This window comes from Punica granatum, chromosome 3, assembly GCF_007655135.1.
Source record: "Punica granatum isolate Tunisia-2019 chromosome 3, ASM765513v2, whole genome shotgun sequence".
Classification (NCBI taxonomy): domain Eukaryota; kingdom Viridiplantae; phylum Streptophyta; class Magnoliopsida; order Myrtales; family Lythraceae; genus Punica; species Punica granatum.
This window is the reverse complement of record NC_045129.1, coordinates 1,065,382-1,085,135: the sequence shown is the minus strand read 5'-3', so window position 1 is coordinate 1,085,135 and position 19,754 is coordinate 1,065,382. Positions and strand designations below refer to the sequence as shown.

Sequence of the window (19,754 nt, the reverse complement as noted above, 5' to 3'; positions counted from 1 at the left end):
TAAGACATATAGTTTCTTTTCTTGGGTGGAAACAATTCTCAATTTCGATACCAACCAAGGAAATTTATTCCCTGACAGTTTGTCCTTATCAAGGACGGATCGCAAACAGAAAGTACTAGAAGTGCTCCCTGCCCATAGGTAACTACCATAGAAAATATACAAAAAAGTATTATGACACATCAATATTTAAGAGGACTTTATAAATATTGCTCCCACATTTATATCAAATCAATGACCCTCAACCATTGATTCAGAGAATATCATTATCTAATAGCTCAAAGATCCATATCTCACCAAGCTCTGAGTCAGCGAGGGCTTCATGATGATTCACCCAGAACTGGCTATTTAGGTAGGGAACTCACTTTCCCATTGCATCATCATGCAACTCTTGATTAGTTGAGTGAATAATTCCTTATTCAAATCTATCTTTAGATCGTGCCCAACTACATGCCTCTGAACTCCTAATCCTATAGGCTTGCTCAGTTAAGTCCGACCCACTGGTAAAACACAACGTCTTTACTAGGATAGATAAGGGCATCCTGCGAAGGCAAGGTCTACACACTCATCGATCTTGGTCTTGACGAGCGTTACACGGTGGAAGGATATGGACTTAATATTTTGAGGGATTTGATTAACATTTAATCGATCTCACCATACACTATTATGTAACAATTACATAATAGTCCCAACGCATAACTATTATATACACAACTAGGACATAGTCCATGTCTAACAGTCATGCACCGCAAATATCAAACATAATCATACCAGTACCAGCATAAAATCATATTTTATGCTATTATCTACTCAGATTCTAACTAGCTAGGCTCTGATACCAATTGCTAGTTCCACGGGGCTAACGGAAGCGTAAAAAAGGAACAGAAATTCAAAATTTCTTACCCGTGAAACTAATTCCAAGACCTACTAGAAGAGTAAGAGTAAATAAAAGCGTACCTGGAATATTTAAAGTTGTCGACCGAGCGTCCCACGCGTGACGCCTCTACTGGTATCCACACCGACTTTGTCGACGAGTTTTCGAGATCGGCGGTGCTAGCGACCAACACTCGAAAGAAACACCCGACGACGACACCACGAATTTATTAGACTAGTAGGATTAATTCAAATTGAACAATTCAACTTGAATTTCCTTACACTTATACACGTACACCCATATACATGTATATATATCTCTTATATCTAAACATTGCATGCTGCCCCCTTTTTTATAAGCAATATGGGGAAGACAAATTCAAAGCCCCACCGATTGGGATTAAAAGGAATCAAGGCTCCAAGTGACATGTGTAAGTCTAGGTGACATCATTTAATTAGTCCATGTGTATAGCTAAGTGTTATCATACAATTGGCCCATGTTTCTTCTATAATTGGCTCCAAGTGGTTCCATAAAAATAACCACTTAGCACACCATTAAATCTAATAATCGGGTCTAATTAATCGGCAAATTTAATCTCATTAAATATCCGATTAATCGGTCGCACCATAAACATCTAATCTTTATAGACAATTTGTTGTTTCAAAATATCTCGTCAATTAGTCGTAGTGTGTGACCTGTAGGTTCCCAATTACGTTGATAGTAATATCGAAATCTCTATTTTAATATACAAACAGTGAGCGGCATCTAGCAATGCATCACTGTTACTCAAGTAATCGGAAAGTCAATTTCTCGACGAACCTCGTGACCTATGTATACGTGTAATATAATCCATTGTCCTCTATATCTCTATTGAGCCCAAGGCATGGTCGATGACATCCTTGTATGGCTTATTCTCTCTTTCTTGATTTACCGGGTAAGTCTATCAGAGCAAATGAGCTCGATATCATTATATCGACTCATTTGGGTATGCATACACTTTAGACTTAACCACCAAGTGGCCGTGAGATCTCGCTCCGTTTCGTAGGAGGGACAAATCCATCTTGGTCACTCACATTCTTTTCCATGCTTTGTGGCATACCCAATAACTATCTTTATACCAACCAGTTACGGTGGCGTTTGACAGTATCAAAAATACGACATTACACTAGGAATCATGGTGACCTCAAGTCAAAGGACCATTAACTATAGTCACTTTTAGATATGCTAATGACAGTCACGTAACAACCCATGTAGCAATCTCATGGCGGGTCAGTCCAATACACATTACTCTTAATGTATACATGTTGTGTGATTTGATATCTCCATATCCATGACCTATGAGATTTGGTCATCAATCAACACTCACACTAGTCTAACCGTATTACGTTGTCCTAATTAACGATAATACTTTGACTATGGACATTTAGGAATAATGTTCAGTAATTATAGGATCTCACAATCAAGTCACACTTGATGCCTATTGAACCTACTATTCCAAGGACATTATTGTGTAAAATCATATTTAGCGCAATCTACACAATAACAGATATGCCTCGTTTTATAATGAAATAGATATCATATTACAAAACTGATTATAGATTACCTCTAGGGCATACACCAATTCCCAACAAAAAGCACGTGAACAAATTTATTACCTTATGCACATTTGGGTTTGCTCTTGTGATATAGCCTTTAACGCCATGCTACTTCCCAAGATCCATGAGTCCAGATTGTATAAGAAGGTAAAAAGATGTCCACCCTTGTCATACCTAAGAAGAAATTATTGAAACTAATTAGCATTGCCACTTGGTGGCCATCAATTCTGTTTAAAAAAGCCTGATATACATTATTCAGGTGCTTTATACGAGCTTAAAGCTTTTAAGATAAGTAGTCACTTACGAAATTCCTTTGGGAACTTCAAACCGTCATTACTAGTTTCTAATAAATAAAATAACGAGAGGAAATGGAAATTGATATCAGCAAAGCCATAGGGGTTTGCTGATCCGAGTACCTTGATTTTTTTTTTACAGTACTCGGACCTTATCCTATGTTCCAAGATTTTGGAACTGGACCCTCCCTGTTGGGACCTAGAATGGAACCTGAATTATACTACAAGTTCTGGATAACCTGTTGGAACCTATAACTATTTCTTCTATTTTGTTCTCTTCAAACACAATAAATGAAATAAATAATTAAAATAAAAAAGATCTCACTCAAAATCACGCAAAACACATAAATGTTGACATAGATTAATCGAATCACATCCATCCATCCACAGCATTAAAGAATTTTATAGATCTCCTTAGGATTATATAGTAGACAAAGCAAATAAGCGATTAAAAGATTATATGTAGCCATTTAGCAAAAAAGGGATGATGTAGCTCTCCTTAGTAGACAAAACAAATAAGCTCTCCTTAGGATTTTGTAGCTACTACATCGCATATAGAGAATTATGTAAATATAAAATAATTTTGTTCAAAAAAAAAAAATAGGTCCCAGATACAGGCTCAGTGGGTACCATGTATGTTGGAACCAGAACTGGAACCTATTTTCCCCAGTTCCTTAAATTATTACCCAACAGGCTCCGAGTATACCGCACTCGCCGCAAAAGGTAAACCATACAACTGTTTTCATTTTCTCAGGGGAACCAGGATCAGAATATCAGGACAGGAGCTAAAATATGCTTTTCCCGAGGAGGAAGAAAGGCAAGGAATAGGTTGGTTGGATAAATTTCAATGGGTGGGAAAACTTGGATTGAACTCTCAATCAAAAGATTTTGAGTTTGCATAACAGACCGATAATTTTGCTTGCCATTTTGGGAAATAATACTTTTCACCTGAAAACAAGCAATTCTTTTTTGCAAAATAAAATTTTGAATCCGCAGATAAGTGACTGAAATAATTGTTTGGTCAAGCACTCTCTTCATGTTTCACCAAGTAACAACAATTAAGAAGGCAAAGGCACCGTAACATCAGAAGGTACGTGCCTACTTTTATTCTGATAAGTGAGTCAATACCCACCTTGGTCATGAAGCTCCTTTGACTGTCCAAGAACGCAATAGTCTCTGGGGTCAGGTGCCATCAGATCCAACAAACAGAATCAACTCTTCATTCATCAATTTCATAAATCTCATGAAAACTGGAATCGAGGGATGGCCTGTAACCGGCATCTCTCATTTCCATAGCTAGTCCAGCCAACATATCGTAAATTTCATCACGTTGCTGGTGCTTCTGATCCCTCGACCCAAAATAATTCACAGTGCCTTTGAAATCAATCCAACTTTGCCCAACATCTTTGCGTAGACCCTTTTCCCTCATCTCTTCCCTTAATCTGTTAACACTATCCCAGTTGCCTTGGTCTGCATACATATTAGAGAGCAGCACCTTGTAGCCTGACACGTTCTTTTCCATTCCCATTTTGTCCAATTTCTTGCAAATTTGTTCAGCCAGTTCAAGCTGCCTATGAGTTCTACAAGCACCAAGGAGAGAACCCCAGATAGCCAAGTTGTTAGCATCTTCACCCAAGTCATTAAAGAACTCAAATGCCTCATACACTCTTCCAACTCTACCTAACATATCTGCAATGCAACAAAAGTGCTCTATCCATGGCTTAATATTATACTCACTCTCCATTGACATCAATATCTTAAATCCTTCATCTACTAAACCAGCATGACTGCATGCAGACAAGACTGCCACAAAGGTAATGGCGTCAGGTTCAATACCTAAATGCCTCATAGAGAGAAACAAAGAAAGTGATTTCTCACCCATCCCGTGTTGACCATAACCCTGTATCATTGTGGTATATGTCACAGAATTCTTTTCTGTAGTCATACTAAATACATTCTCAGCATCCTTGATAACACCCAATTTGGAGTACATGTCAACTAGAGCTGTGCCAACAAACACATTTTGGTGTAGCAAGTGGCGAATAGAAAATCCGTGGACTTGCTTACCAAAACTTAAATTCCCAAGCGCATTACAAGCTGGAAGAACCGATGCGACTGTGATAGCATTAGGATTTAGACTGTTATCAAGCATCTGCCGCAATGTGGCAAATACTTCTTCCGCCAACCCATTTTGAGCATACCCAGAAATCATAGCATTCCATGTAGCTAGATCTCTGTCGCTCATGTAGTTACTGTCAAAGACATTTCGTGCATTTGAAATTGAACCGCATTTTGCGTACATGTCTATCAGGTAACTACCCATTCCCTCAAATTGCAATGCATGCCTCAGGAGATATGCATGGATCTGCTTACCAACTCGTCCATCCTTAAGATTCGATGCTGCAGAAAGTAAGGCAGTTAGTGTCACAGGATCAGCAGTGAGCCCTTGTCTCTGCATCTCGTAGGCGAGCAGCAATCCTTCATCGTCCAATCCATTCTGCACGAAAGCCGATATCATTGTGTTCCATGAGACAGTATCCCTTTCGAGCATCCTATCAAAGATTTTGAATGATGTCTCAACAAAACCACACCTTGAGTACATAGCAATGATGGTGTTTAATACATTAACTGGCAATTCACTACACTTCTTAATCGCATACGCATGAAACTGCAGAGCCAAGTCCAGTTCCTGCATCTGTGAAACCGCTGTTAGAACCGACACCATGGTCACGTCATCAAGATCAGTCTGTGCAGACATCAGTGCCTCAACGAAAACCTTAATCCCATCAACAGGAGAATTATTCTGAACATACGCGGCAATCATGGTGTTCCAAACTTCAGTGCTTTTCTCTAAACAGAGATCAAAAATCTTCCTGGCAATATCAGGGCAACCAAGCTCGGCATACATAAATATTGCCGAACTTACAACATACAAGTCATCCACAAACTCATGGCCCGATTTAAGAACTAAACCATACAAGACATTAGCAAGCTTGATCCTCCCACCACTCGATGCTGCGGGAAAGACATTCACGAAGCTGACTGGGCTTGGCCTTATTCCTGTTTTTATCATCATTCTGAACTGCCTAATCGCCTCTCCATATCTCTCAGTTCTCACGTACCATGCTACTAAAGTATTCCATGCAACGACATTTCTCTTGGGCATCATGTTGAAAACCGTACGGACTAGATCATACTTAAGCTCCCGGAAACCAAGAAAACTACCCATCTCACTCTCCGTTGCACTCAAGCATGTCGCGTACATATTGAGCAAAGAATTATACACAATCCGGCTCGGGTTCCTTTCACAGCGAACGAAATGGCAGTGAAGGGCCTTACCAAGCTTTAAGCTGCGGGCCTCAGCGCAGGCCTTGAGGGTGGAGGAGTAAGTATAGGAATCAAACCGAATGGCAGGGGCGGAGTTCTTCATCTGGGAGTAGAAGAGGAGGGCTTGCTGGGGCATGTGGTTGCAGATGAAGCCGATGATGAGGGTATTCCACAGGGCAGTAGAGGGGCGGGGGATTGTGTCGAACAACTGCCGCGCGAGGTGGGGCTGCCCTTCTTGGCAGAGCTTGCTAAGGCGGGAGCGGATGGTCGGAGTCTTGAGGGTCGGAGGGGGGATGGAGGCGGCAGCAGCGGCGTATGTATGTGGCGGCGGAGGGAGCGGGGGGAGAGCCGAGGAGGCCGCCATTGTCGGGTCTTCTGTTGAGGTGTCAGCTCGGTCTCTCACTCTTTGTGGTGTGGTCACTGGTTAGAAGAGTGGAAGTGATATCCTCTGCTTCGTTATCGGATAAAGCGTCTCATGTGGGCCCCACTCTCTCAACAGCTGAGATGACAACCGTGTCTGTCCCTTGCCGGACAGGTCCTATCCTCTCGGTGTCGGATAAAGATCCCGGCGGACTCCGGCGGCGCAAGGCCGACCGACCGCCACCTGCAACGGACTCTCCGTCCTCTGCTATATGCTGTGCTCCCCTCTCCGCGGCACCGAATAATAAAGCATTGAGATTTTTGGGGAGCAAAGTTTGAAAAACTAAACTTTGGGGAGTGAAGTGATATTTTATCCAAAATGTTCCAAATAAATATAGTTCTTCAGCCGTCAAACAATCGGAATCCCCCACTGCTTACTACTTTCCTGCCGGTGGGAACCCGTACATGGCCGCCGGCGAGAGCCCTGCCCGATGGTCATGCATTACTCTTCGGTGTAGTTGAAATTAGGTTTTCGCAGATTGTTCTGTGCTGCAGATTGAGTTCTGCAATTGCACAACCCTCGCTCTGAGCCAACAGAATCGGTGCCGAATTTTGTTGCGGGCGAGCTGAGAAGGAGCTCGGGATCCTCTTCAATGGCGGCTGTATGGTTCCAGTTCGTGGACTACTGAACGGAAATGCTTGAGGGGTCTTGCGGGGCACTTCGACCAAGTTGAGCTGATAGAAGGTTTCATTTTCAGGTATGTCGATGAAGATTGTGTAGAAACTTGGTTGCAATGTAGAGCTTAGCTAGGAGTTTGGCTTCGTTCTATCTCATTTGGGAGTGACTGCTTTGTATTGCCTTGTTTGGTTGCTGATCTTTGTCAAATTTTGATGCTTGAATTGTATCAGGGGGGGTAAAGCTTCACTGAGCGAGAGGTGCTGGATAAAGATGGTGGTTTCCAGCACCAATCCTCACAACAAGGAGATCTCCATAAGGAGGAGGATATCTAGCATGTACCCTTCTCTCTCTCTCTCTCTCCCCCAATACAGAAGAAAGCAATAGCAAGTCTGCAGCTTTTTTGTGGTGAAAAATGTTCTTTGGCACATACACATGCTGAATTTGGTTCTAGTTTTCTGTGGGGCTCGCTTCTCGAATGTTGTGTATCGGTATTCTACATTATTTGGGGGTTCAGCATCTGACAGTTTCTACTCTGAGTAAATTCCTAAACCCATTTTTCTAGGGGTAAGGGTTCTTGGAAGTCTTAAGCATCCCTGTTTCTGAGAAATAATTAGACTTAGGAGCTGATGTTAAAAATAAACCAGTTTGCTTCTCTATCAGAATTATGAGCAAACAAGAAGTTCTAGTTTACGTATTCAACAGCGGTGTTACCAAAATCTTTTATTCTCTGCAACATGATAGCCCTTTTGAGCTGGGTCATGCAATCGTAAAGAAGAACGATGAGCCATGTTTTATTGTGACATGTTTGTTTGCTGCAAACGAACAGATTCAACAAAAGAGAGGGGGATTTCCCATCTTTGAGAGAATACAATGATTATCTAGAGGAAGTGGAGGAAATGAGTAAGTTTATTTACTACTTAAACAGCACTTTCTGTTGATAGACCTTGTTTTAGATTCCTGACATACAGAAGTCTTGCAGCAATCAACTTGATTGAAGGGGTGGATGTTCCCATAATTGAGGCGAAGATTGCAAAGTATCAGGAAGAAAATGTTGAGCAGATTATGATTAATCGGGCTAGAAAGGTACTCATGTGTTTTTATCTTGCATTTGAAGTTCTCACTCTCGGCTTGCTGCACCACCTTATTTCTATTTTGACTTTTAAGCAAAGCTTTATATACTACTTATGCATTTTGGGAATTGTATATCATTAGACTTTTCTAATTACTTATACTGAAACTCTGTCCTCGCTTCTTGTTTACTAATTGGGCTGATTCTCAGGCTGAAGAATTAGCTGCAGCTCTTGCCGCAAGTAAAGGACAGCCTCTCCAAAACGACTCTGATGGGGTAAGAATCGCACCAATCTGGACAAATGATCTGTCCCCGTCGATTCAAATTTTGTCAAGAGTTTCTTAAAGATAGTATAATCCTTTACACAATTCTGTTTGTTGGTTCATTTGGTTCCGCTTACCTTAATATTGTTGGCAGATTTTTAAGCCATGAAAGTAAAGTACCATTGAAGCTTTAGTGAAATAATTTAATTGGGCAGAATAAGTTGGAAATCAAATTTCTCCTCATTGCTATTTGACTTCATTTGGAATGAGTTGATGCCCCAGAACCATATTTCGAGATGTCTGATCAATACCTTTTGGTTTCTATATATTTGCCATTGTGTGGGTAAAATAATAAATGATGCAAGGTTCTAACTATTCCTTCATATGCGGTAGGCTTTCAACCAAGGCTCTCAGGATACGAACACTGGGCAACAAGGACAGTATGCTCCCACAATGGCTGGAGGGCAGCCCCGACCGATGGGAATGGGTCCACAGCCCATGCCTCTTGGACCCATGCCTGATATGCATGCCTATGATGATGAGGAGATGATGAAGATTCGAGCAGAGAGAGGTAGCAGAGCTGGAGGATGGACTGTTGAGTTCACTAAGAAGAGGGCTCTTGAAGAAGCTTTTGGAAGTCTGTGGCTCTGATAAAACAAATTTTCCTCACACCATTTTTGTCTTAGTGAGTTGTGGTTCAGCTTTCAAATTGTGAAAATTGTGCTAGTCAATGTTCATTAGTTTCTTCCTTTGATGTTCTTATGTTAGTCACTGCCAGAGTGAAATGCTGAGTGGAAGACAGCAAGGAACTTTGGGAACTCGAATATTTCAATACTTGGGAGGAAGAGTGTATACCCAGCAAGTAACTGCTTTTCGAGCTTACATCAAGTGAATCTGGAGGCTTTCTTAATTGACTATCTATCCTGCAGCTCTCTTCTTCTATCTCCTACAGACTAGCACCTATCACATTCTGTGTTTCCATATAATCAATGCAAAAGACATGATATACATACAGAAAAAAGGGGACCGTGAGTGTCCCTTGACAATATACACCGAGAAACGAACTATCCCTACCTCAGATCTGCAGCAGAAGTCCTATCTGAACCGTTTTCTCCTGCCATGTAAAACAGCGTGGAGAAAGATCTCAGGTTCTTCAAGTCCCAACAGGAGACTCTAGACTATTCAACCTTAAAAGGGGTTGACAGACGTCCAATAAAATGCTTATGCCAGCTCCTAACCCTCTGCACCTTGCAACTTGTTCGCAGGCAAAATCTCTGGGTTTTGGTGATGCACTTACGAATTTCGGTTGATTTGGGTCTAGGTCACCAGTATCCATGACAAGTTTCAGTTGTGGCTGTACAGGAGATTTGAACTGTAACTGATGTACAATACATCAGTTGAAGAAGTATGGAGACTTGAGGACTTCCTGTAAGTCGAAGTCGCCTCTATTAGGTAAGGGCGGGAATGTCAGTGCTGGATATGATGTCTCGAAACTCTCGAGCAACTGGAGAAGAAATTTGCGATCAAATGATAAGTCCAGCAGAAAAGAAAGAGGATGATATGAAACTTCTACATCCACAAGCAAGTGTTCTCATAAATAAATAGGTCAATAAGTAAACGAATAATTGGGTGGAACTTACGTTTTCGAGAATAGGCCTGTTATAGAGTTCCACAAACTTTTCCCGCAGAATGTGATTCATCGTCTCGACATCACAGGCATGTGTCCAAAAGGAGTCATGCACACCTGCAAATCGATCGACAGATATGTAGACAAAATATGAAAAATAAAATAAAATAAAATATTTTTTTTAATCTTCAGGATTACAAATACACCGATACCAACCTGCGAAATGTAACCCTGCTTCCCCACACGCAACAGCAGTCATCATCATGTGAGTGCCGTCAAGCGAGTGAACGAAGTTAGGGGGAAACGCAGTTCTCTGTCTTCTAACATCAACCTAAATAAGATTTAAGCAATAATCAACTATCTTAATATAATCATCATACTAATTGCTAATCATGAAGATTGAAAACTGAAAGCGTCAGGAAGGAAGTAAGATTACTTTGTCCCCCTCTCGCTGCAAGGCCAATATCTGAAGCGTGGTTCTAATCTGCAAAATGAACTTAATGAGATTTCCTAAGACTTTCGTTATTCTCTTACTCCACAAGAAATGTAATAAAATGGCTTAGAAGATCAAACGTGGCTATGGATCTTACGAGATGCCGCTCATTCCTATAATAAGGCTGTACAACAGGAAGACCGAGAGGGGTAGTCCAGCGAACCGGCTGATTTTCCGAGGCAATAACCTGTAAAATAACCATTCTTAATGTTAACATATATTCACCTTGAATTTATCATAAAATATCATTCCAAGTTCTGAAAAATAATTTAAGAAGAAGAAGAAGAAGAAGAAGGAGAAGAAGAAGAAGAAATTACTTTCGCACAGTCACCAAGCCAACCCATTATTCCTCTAGCAGCATCAAAGATCTCTTCAAGCGCCGTTAGTGTCACCTATAGAGCAAAATCTGTGAGCTCCAGAATGTAGCAGTAGTGCCATTAATTTGCATATGCCCATATTGGGTTTGAGAAAAGGATAAGATGGAAATCAAATAAAGAAGAAAAATACCAAACTCGATCATGATGTTCCAATAAGCAAATTATAGTTTGGAATCATCAAAAGATAAAATTTATCTAAGAATTAAGATCACTGAAATGATAACAACAAAGTAACGGAGGGATAGTGAACTTGGGAAAAGCTTTACTTTAGCGGCATAGCAAGCTGCAGCAAATTGGATTTTCTCATCAGTAATGACACCCTTCTCCTCAAGTCTTCTCTTTATTTGCTCACGGGCTCCGACGAAAGTCACGCCATAGACAGAAGTCATCACTGTCTGCTTCACCAATTTACGATCCACCTGAAAGCCTTGCAAACTTCAATTATAAGAAAACAAGAAAAAATCCTCTTAAAAAAATAAAAGAGCAGATTCCACATAATATTAAAACAGGAACCTAGTGAGAATCAGTGCAAGGGAGGAGAACCTGATTAACTAGAATCTTGGCCAATGATGCATTAGGATAGGCAGCAGGATCTCTTTTGCTGTCCCTCTCCATAATCTCATGCACCCTTGCGACCCAAAAAAAGGAAAAAAATACTCTTCAGATACTAAATCAAAGGAAGGAATGATAAAGAAGTTCCAAATTGTTCGATAAAACTAATTACAGCATGGAAAACTCTTTTGTTAATTCGCTTGCTGGACATCCTTGTAGTTCACAAAGTAAAAATTCAGGTGAAAGCATTAAAGGTCGAAAATAACAATGTAGACTTGATAGTGTTAAATATCAGAAAATATCGCAAGGTTTGTGGCAGTATAATTTATGTCTGGTACTTTTCAATACCTCAGAGCAATTTCTGAATAGACATCTGCAGGTTTCCCAGCTGCTACTAAGTTGACTGCAGCTGCTTCGAGCTGAAGAAACACATTCAGCACAATATGTGAAGGACATGAGCACTAGAAACGGATTAGCAAACTCAAGTTACATAAATCAGCAGAAACCAATGTAGGAGGACCATTCGATTTTTAATGTCCAACAGTGATGCCAAAGTTAAGGCTCAGGTAGAATATTACAGCTTAGCTAAAACTTCAACACTTACAGAACTTGAATCGAAACTTTTAGACATGCTAATGCAAGTCATGAATAAGACTTCAATGCAAGTCTCAAGGATTGCAGGGAACCCCGAGAGTATTATGACTTATACTCTGTTGAATTTTGCCAATGTGCTTATTTTAGTGACACTGAACTAAAGCAAAGAGAAAGAGAAAACATACAGCATCTCTTCCCAAAGCAGCATAGTGCTGTAAGCCATTGCAGGAACCGTCCTGAAAAACACAACCCCCTATTGTCAGTATAATACACACATATGGAATATTTAAGGATTGTAGCTGTTTTTGTCCAACCAAAAAGAATTTCAAGGAACTACTAAAGTTGTGGCCTGTGGTTCATCATAGGAAAAGTAAGTAGAGATAAGCTAGTTAAGTGTTTTTGTTCCACAAACAAAAGTTGGTCCGAGCAAGAGTTTGTGTGCATTTGCCTAATATTCAAGATAGAGTAAGCGGACAAAGCTAAATCTAGATATATATATCTTTTACCTGATGGATTGGCAGGTGAGAGATTACGGAATACGGTGAAGAGCTTCTTAATGCTTCTGATAAATTAATGCAAGCTGCCAAGCACTGGAAAGGATCTTCAGCAGTCAACCACCACCGATTCCCATCTATAGGGTTGTCTGCAGAATCGAAGATTTCGTCGAGATGATTCTCGATAAAACTTAATCGTCCATCATGGGAGAGCTTCTCAACTCCTCCAGAGTACAAATTTGCTAGGTGGATCTTAAGCCAGCGGAGACCTGACTTTCCCAGTGGCCGTCCCTCTGCAAACTCGAGAACTCCTCGGCAGAGATCAGAGCTCAGGTGGTTCAAGTGTGGGTGCATTGGGTATGCACGGCCTCGAAAGTCAAGATTGTGAGGGTAGTAAAATCCCTCCTCATCTTTCATTTTTCGAGCAACCTGTTTTGAGAAACTTTCTGTGAAAACCTGTACTGGTATAAGTAACTCAAGCTTGAAACATGAACATGTTCACGTGGTTGTGCAATCTAGACTCAATTTCCCATTTTCCTTTACTTAGAAAATACAAAAGATAGGTATCAAGTGTTGGATTGAACTTGGGAAAATGTGCATTACTATGACAGCATGAGTACTTGTCCATGTTTTTTTTATATTGGGGTGGGGGAGGGGGGGAGCGCCAAGTGCAGATTCCCTTCTAACCACACCATGTTTATGAGCGTTTAAGACTCATCACAAAGTGGTATAGCCAGGAACAGAACCAGGTAGAATGAACTTTCATAAAATATTTCACTAGAGCTTACTAATGAGAATAATTTTCCGAGAAGGAAGAGAGAGGTTATACAAGGAGTTTAAGTTCAATATCGCATCGCTGCGCGTGCCTTTCTCTGTTAACCTTCTTTGCCTTCCTGACCTCCCACTTCCACATGTCAATATCTGCTCCATCTTCTGACAGCACCTTCTCAGGCATGGGTTGCTGCAAACACACCAAACAATTAGTTCAGAATACAATATTAATATGCAGTTTCAATGAGAAGGAAGAGGGTTTCTGTTTAGAAAGAAACATATTTCTCAAATGTAAGAAATCAAATCACCGCGATTGCTCACATCTTCCCTATCAACCAAGCCTGCCATATTGCCACCTTGGGCCCAGATGCTCTCCACCACAGCGAGCACTCTTCTGTTCACCCTCCATTTAGTATTTCCAAGTGTATCAAGTGCCTATTCAGTTCAGGCCAATAAAAAGAGAAATTTACTTCTTAATTCTGAAATGCAGAACATGTTGTTTTGAGAAGTGAAGCAGGTCAGCCTGCTGGTTTACAAGGATGAGGACTGGGGACGTTGTCATTCTGGTTCTGGTGAACCATATGTACAAATGAACCCATTGTACAGCTCCAATTTATCTAAATCTACATTCTCGAATTATTTCGTTTCTATGTTTATAGAACTTGTTAAACCCATAAATCCATAGTTCAGCAACAGCTGGCAGTTTGATGTTTAGTCCGTTGAAGCGATGAATCCATAAACCCATGAAGCCTCAGATCACAACTGAGAAAGGACTAGGATCTAAATGGAGACTTACTATCATCTATCAGAATATGAGATGCCAAAGGAGAACACCAGGAACAAAATTTCTACCTTATACACATCTGGCATTTGGTTTTCTGAAATGGTCTTTAGCACATCTTGCTGCTTCCGAGATCCATGAGTACGCATGACGTAAGAGGGCAAAAAGAAATATCCACCCTTGTCATAGCTAAACAATAACAAGAACTTAGTAATCTTTACGTCGTTCAGCACACATTATTGCATGTTTGACAACCATCTCAAGCTTTGATAATCAGTTGCTTAACAAATATCTTTGCAAGCTTTCTACCTCCAGGAGTATCTTTAGATATATTTTTGCTTTCCCTAGATTTGGGATCTTAACTGATGACAATGAGGAACAAGAGAAAGGATATGAGCAATCGCACTACCACAGAAAGGAAAATGGATTCCATGGAATTCATACCCTTTCCATTTTCTAGGAGGAACCAACATTGGCATATAAGGAGCTAGCATATGCTTTGCCTGCAAAGGGAAAACAAAAGAGAGGACCGGTTTAGTGGGAGAAAGTAGAAATGCATCCATATCTATATAATCAAAAGATTATGACTTCCAAAGAGATATTATATAATTTACAGGAGATTTTCAAAAGCAGCACTTTTTTACGTTAAGAAGGTCTCTACTTCTGTAATTTTAAAGAAAAATAAGTGCTGAACACCATAAATTAATGAATAAAAATTATTATTTGGAGCAACCAATCTTATCAGAATTCAAAAAGAAGATATCCAAATCTTGACTAGGCCAAGAGCCTATACCATAAGCGCGAAAATAACTAAACCGGGCGGTGCAAAAGATATATAACACAGCCATGTTGCAATCAAGAGGATTATGAACTTACACTTCTATCAAGTTCTTTAAGAACTAAAGGATCACACTCTATGACACCATACCTCTTCACAACCTTTTGCCTGCAAGGACCAAAACAGGATTCAGCTTGATTTTACAGGTGTCACGCCTCAAAGAAAACTGAAGGCAACCGCTATGTTTACATGTTTCACCATACATTGCATCGTCAAGAAAGTCAAATATTTGGACCATTCCTCGGGTCAAAATTCTTTCTATGAGAAAAACACCTGGACCTTACATCTTAGCGCTAAATTAAATTGGGAAGAGAAGAGCACAGACCAGATGCTTACCCTGGATCCTTTTTAACCAATTTTAATTTGTGGGTGAATGCAGGACGGACATCAGGTGGACTGTCCACTGATTGCTTGACAGGAGGTTGGACATAAGCTGTTTCAGTTAATATTTCTATCAAGCGAGTCCCAAGCTGCATGAATGGATCAAAATCCAAGAATAAAATGACCACATCTGCAAATATGTATGTAAATGCAGAGGACCAGAAACAACTAAAGCAGAATTTGGCAAACCTTGGCCTGGGTATCTCGACCCCAAGGTTTGATCTCTTCATTTTTCACAAGCTTCTGAACATCCTTATATCTTTTCCTTCTTATTAAGCTATTAACCTGTCTCCGGTGAATCTCTTTCTCTTTGTCCAGATCTTCTTCAGTCTCAACTTCATCCCTTTTTCTACGGTCATTCTTTGCCTTCTTCAGTAAACTATGAACCATAACCTGAGATAATAATATTGAAAAAATCATGACAGTCAGAATTTCTTCTAATATGTCGTTGAATTCATTTGAGACGCCAGCAAAACCCCAAAGTGGAGAAGAATGTGGACCATGGGTCCCTTTTATTGGAACTATGTTAATGTTTATTTTTGTTTCTAATTGGTCAGGCTCTTTCACCACAGAAAATCATATAGTTACCTCATGGGGAATTAGCTGCACCCATGAATGATATAAATACTACCGTTGCTTTAGTTGTACTCACGTTAGTAGCCTATTTCTATACAGGCCTTAGCAGAAAAGGATTAAGTTAATTCAGTAAATACAAACAACCAGCTCCCATCCTTTTACCCATTAACATCTTAGAAGATTTCACAGAACCTTTGTCATTTAGTTTTCAACTTTTCGGAAATATATTAGCTAAAGAGTTAATACCTGTTGTTCTTGTTTCTTTAGTACTTTAGTAGTTCCTATAACTGTCATGTTCCTTGGATTATTTAAAAGGGGTATTCAAGCTATTATTTTTGCAACTTTAGCCATGGCTTATATAGATGAATCCATGGAGGTTCATCATCAACAAGTTTTCGAAACAGTCAGTCGTTTTTTAGCTTAGGTCAAGATAATCCATGTGTAACTCAAGATAATCGACTTATGGAAAGGTATCTCTCCCATATGCGGAGCACAATAATAAGGCAGTTCTGACATAAAGTGACTGGACGAAATAAGAAAATTTTATCTGGACAGACCTGGAAGAATGATGAACCAAACATCGTGGCTAAAGCATATCAACTTGACCATTGATATAACTACACTAACATGGGCCTAAATTTTAGTAATCACTTGATAGTGAAAGGTAGCAAGGGTAATTAAAACAGACTACCCCGACACTTAAATGAATTAAATGGAGAATCTTGTATTTCTTAGAACTTACAAATTACCCTGAACTCCAAAGGCAAATAATTCAGTTTCTATGAGTTCTCTCCGCTATACACTGACACGCAAATACCGAAACCACTCGAGGTCAAAATTAAGTCTTCCTTTAACACCAATTCGCTTTTCTAGCGACTATGAGTAAGCAGTTTCCAAAGGCAAGAAAATGCTAAAACTTGAACAAAGGGCTCATATAGAAAAGTTTTATAATTATAGAGATCACCATGTATCCAAAGTAATCAGGCTCTCGCGATCTCACCTCCTGCTCAATTGCCATCCCGACCTGAACAGCAGCCTGAACAAGCTCCACGCACCCATCGTTATGCCCCACCATCACAAGCCCCATCATCTTATGCATCACTATGACCGCCATTTTCTCAGCAGACAGAAGCTCTATGTGAGGAGCATAAGCTGCCTTGTTCTTCTTTGTCCTCTGGGTCCTCTGCTCTGCTGTAATAGCCTCTCTCAACGGCTCGAACCAGCCGAGAAATAGAGACTTCACGTGAGGCAGATTCGGGGCCAAGCTCTTGTCCCTCATTTCTCGCTCCAGCTCCCTATACTCCTCCACCATTTTAGTCCAAGCCTCGGTCTCGGCCTTAATCTGCCTTCTCCTCAAAAGGTTGTACCTTTTGATCCTCTCGTCGATCTTCTTGAACTCCAGCAAGTTGGGTTCCTGAGGAGAGGCCTTCTTGTAGACATTTTTGAGGAATATCGGGTATATCCAAGGTGGGTCCTTGATGAAAATCCTGGGTCTTGGCTCTTGGGTTGTTTCTTGAGTTGGTTCTTCAATAGTGATTCCGCGAATTAAGCTCAAGTCAGTGGGCGGCTTCTCAAGGAATCCGACGTAGTTGTCATGGACGGCGTCTCTGACGGGGTGGAGGTGGGGAACTGAGCTCGGAGGGGATTTGAGATTGAAGAGAGGGAAAGGAGAGGAGGAGGAACAAGAAGAACTGGGATTCGAGAATGAAGTAGGATTCCTGCAGGGTTTGCTAGAGGAGGCTCTGTGTCTCCGTGGGAAACAGGGAAGCCGAGCTCCTGTCGGGGTCGCAGAGAACGAGGCCGTGGAAGCCATTGCTATGGGGATAAGACAGCAGCCCTCAATAGAAGAGAGAGAGTAGGAGGGAACGGCAGTGAAACGGAAACCTCTCTTAAACCTCTCCAGAAATGCCCACTTTTGGTGATATATATTTGTCAGATATTTCTTTGAAAAAATCCAAGAAAAGACAAACTCACAGACAAACCAAAAATATGTCTATTTGTTCTTTTTTTTTTAATAACACCTCAGTATAAAATTTTTCGAAAATTACATTGCAACATAAAATAAAATCATTTCACGAGACAATAAAAAAAATATTTTTATGACCGTGTGTAGCACACCTTTAGTATTCAATCAAGAATTTAACAAAATTCTGACATGAAAATCTTTTTAGGAGTACTTTCGCATAAAATGAAACTTGAGAGACTAAATTACATTAAATAAATTAAAAAATATAAAACTAAAAAATAAAGGGAAAAAGGTTGGCTGAGGTCAAGGGCTCTCCACTAACGATCCAGCCCTAATTAGGGTCGCCGGCCTGCTCAAACAAGGCCGGTGACCCTAATCGAGGGGTTGGTAGCTGGGGGAGGAGCCCTTATCCCCTCCAATTGTGGGGATCCTAGCAGTCGTCGGGGGTTCGAGGGCTCCAATTTCGGCCACCCACACCCTGACTGGGGTCATTGACCTGACTTGTGTCGGCCAGTGAACTCAATCTGGGGTCCGGTGGTCGGTAGAAAGCCCCGTCCACCTCCCAATCAGCCACCACTTCCCTTTTTTTAGTAAGTTTATATTATTCTATTTATTATAATTTAGTCCATCAAGTTCCCTTTTGTGCGAAAGTATCCCTAAAAAGTTTGACGCTTCAGAATTTCATCTAATTCTTGACGGAATGCCAATGCCGTGCTACATGGTGATAAAAAAAAAATTATGTGTTGTCTCTGAAATGATTTTATTTTGTGCTGCAGTGTGATTTCTGAAAAAAATTTGTGTTGTGCTGTTATTTTTCCCTTTTTATTTTTTGGTTAAAATAAAAAAATAAGTTAATAAAATAATACAAAGAGTTGCAACTCAAAAAAAAAATACAGAGAATCTTATCGAGAGAATCAAATTTGAAAAGCGAATGCCATCATAGTAACGCCCTTTTTCTCTTTTTTTCCCCAATTTAATTTTTTATGTGCTTGGGATTCGTTATTGCAGCGAAGATTGCGTGTTTTCGATAACAAAGAGAATTTTTGAATTTTCAGTTGTATAATTCGGTAGGCAATTTTAGATTATCCTAATCAATTGCTTGCAATAGAATTTCACAAAAAATGGACAGCATTGGCTTGGTTTAGAAAAAATGTTCAAAAATCATGTAAATCAGTACTTTCTTAGAACGTGAATTAACTTTTAGTGTTCGAGCCAAAAAAAAAAACAAATTTTTAGTGGATTAATCCCAATACCATTTAGTTTGGTATTGGTTGTTCATGGGCTACTCCAAACTCGAGCAATGTGCTGTTCGGATTTATAACTTTCTCTGCGCTGTGGTCGACTGCTCATGACACAGCAAAATGAGAAAACTTGCATGATCTGATAGCCTATGGTCTGCTGCTGGCATCCGCAGCAAACAGCTCGGCTGATCTGAAGCTCCTTCACAATTCATATGGCGAATCAATCTGTGTCTAGCAACATGCTATTCCTCTCATGCTGAGCTCCGAACTGCATAAGGACTCCACCAGAATTTCTAAAGGAAATTGCTTTGTTGCATAGCCGACCATCGTATGTCCTCGGCAGATCCATGCTGTGATCCTGCTAGCATGAACACTTCCAAGTGAAAAGCTGCTAGCTTCGCTTTGCTGCGTTCTCTTCCATAGCAGAAGTTGCCCGGCCCCGTCTGCATTATTATTTTTTTTCAAAATGATAAACGCTGACCCTTAGTATTTCTTTCTTCTTTTTTGCTTTGTTTCTGTGATTATGGAACTTGGGCAAAAGTTTGATCGAGGCAACGAGGACCCCTAAATGAAAAGGAAAAGGTTGCAAATCATCATTTCACGTCA

The 19,754-nt window shown here is 40.4% G+C and overlaps 3 protein-coding genes across 8 annotated transcripts in view; 1 reads left to right on the top strand and 2 right to left on the bottom strand.

Moving 5' to 3' along the window:
* Nucleotides 1-6,703, bottom strand: part of LOC116200101 (pentatricopeptide repeat-containing protein At3g22150, chloroplastic) — a 10,113-nt gene extending 3,410 nt beyond the window's left edge. For 2 of the 4 annotated variants that reach the window (XM_031530801.1, XM_031530802.1), the window contains exons 1-2: nt 3,892-6,702; nt 2,527-2,640 (exon numbers count right to left, since the gene is read on the bottom strand). In XM_031530801.1, coding sequence (XP_031386661.1) covers nt 3,979-6,450 — 2,472 coding nt within the window. In that variant the 5' untranslated portion in view covers nt 6,451-6,702 and the 3' untranslated portion in view covers nt 2,527-2,640; nt 3,892-3,978. Of the gene's footprint in view, nt 1-2,526; nt 2,641-3,857 lie in introns of all 4 variants that reach the window. The other 2 variants (XM_031530803.1, XM_031530804.1) reach the window with 2 other exon arrangements.
* Nucleotides 6,704-6,727: 24 nt separating this feature from the next.
* On the top strand, nt 6,728-9,367 carry LOC116200103. Its single transcript, XM_031530806.1, has 6 exons — nt 6,728-7,204; nt 7,356-7,460; nt 7,952-8,025; nt 8,105-8,208; nt 8,405-8,470; nt 8,851-9,367. Exons 2-6 carry the CDS (start codon nt 7,396-7,398, stop codon nt 9,106-9,108), a joined length of 567 nt encoding a protein of 188 aa, XP_031386666.1. The 5' UTR covers nt 6,728-7,204; nt 7,356-7,395; the 3' UTR covers nt 9,109-9,367.
* Nucleotides 9,268-17,833, bottom strand: LOC116200100 (DNA-directed RNA polymerase 3, chloroplastic). Of its 3 annotated transcripts, none has more exons than XM_031530797.1 (19): nt 16,906-17,833; nt 15,555-15,758; nt 15,321-15,454; nt 15,023-15,092; nt 14,591-14,649; nt 14,218-14,335; nt 13,687-13,800; nt 13,424-13,555; nt 12,607-13,023; nt 12,286-12,336; nt 11,855-11,925; nt 11,498-11,582; nt 11,221-11,373; nt 10,895-10,969; nt 10,675-10,764; nt 10,521-10,568; nt 10,301-10,415; nt 10,098-10,201; nt 9,268-9,961 (listed from the first exon to the last, which is right to left on the bottom strand). In XM_031530797.1, the coding sequence occupies exons 1-19, from the start codon at nt 17,752-17,754 to the stop codon at nt 9,851-9,853; spliced, it is 3,000 nt and encodes a 999-aa protein (XP_031386657.1). In that variant the 5' UTR covers nt 17,755-17,833; the 3' UTR covers nt 9,268-9,850. The 3 variants fall into 3 exon arrangements, with proteins under 3 accessions (XP_031386657.1, XP_031386659.1, XP_031386660.1); XM_031530799.1 differs by having other exon boundaries at nt 16,942-17,833; XM_031530800.1 differs by lacking the exon at nt 13,687-13,800.
* Between the last annotated feature and the right edge of the window lie 1,921 nt (nt 17,834-19,754).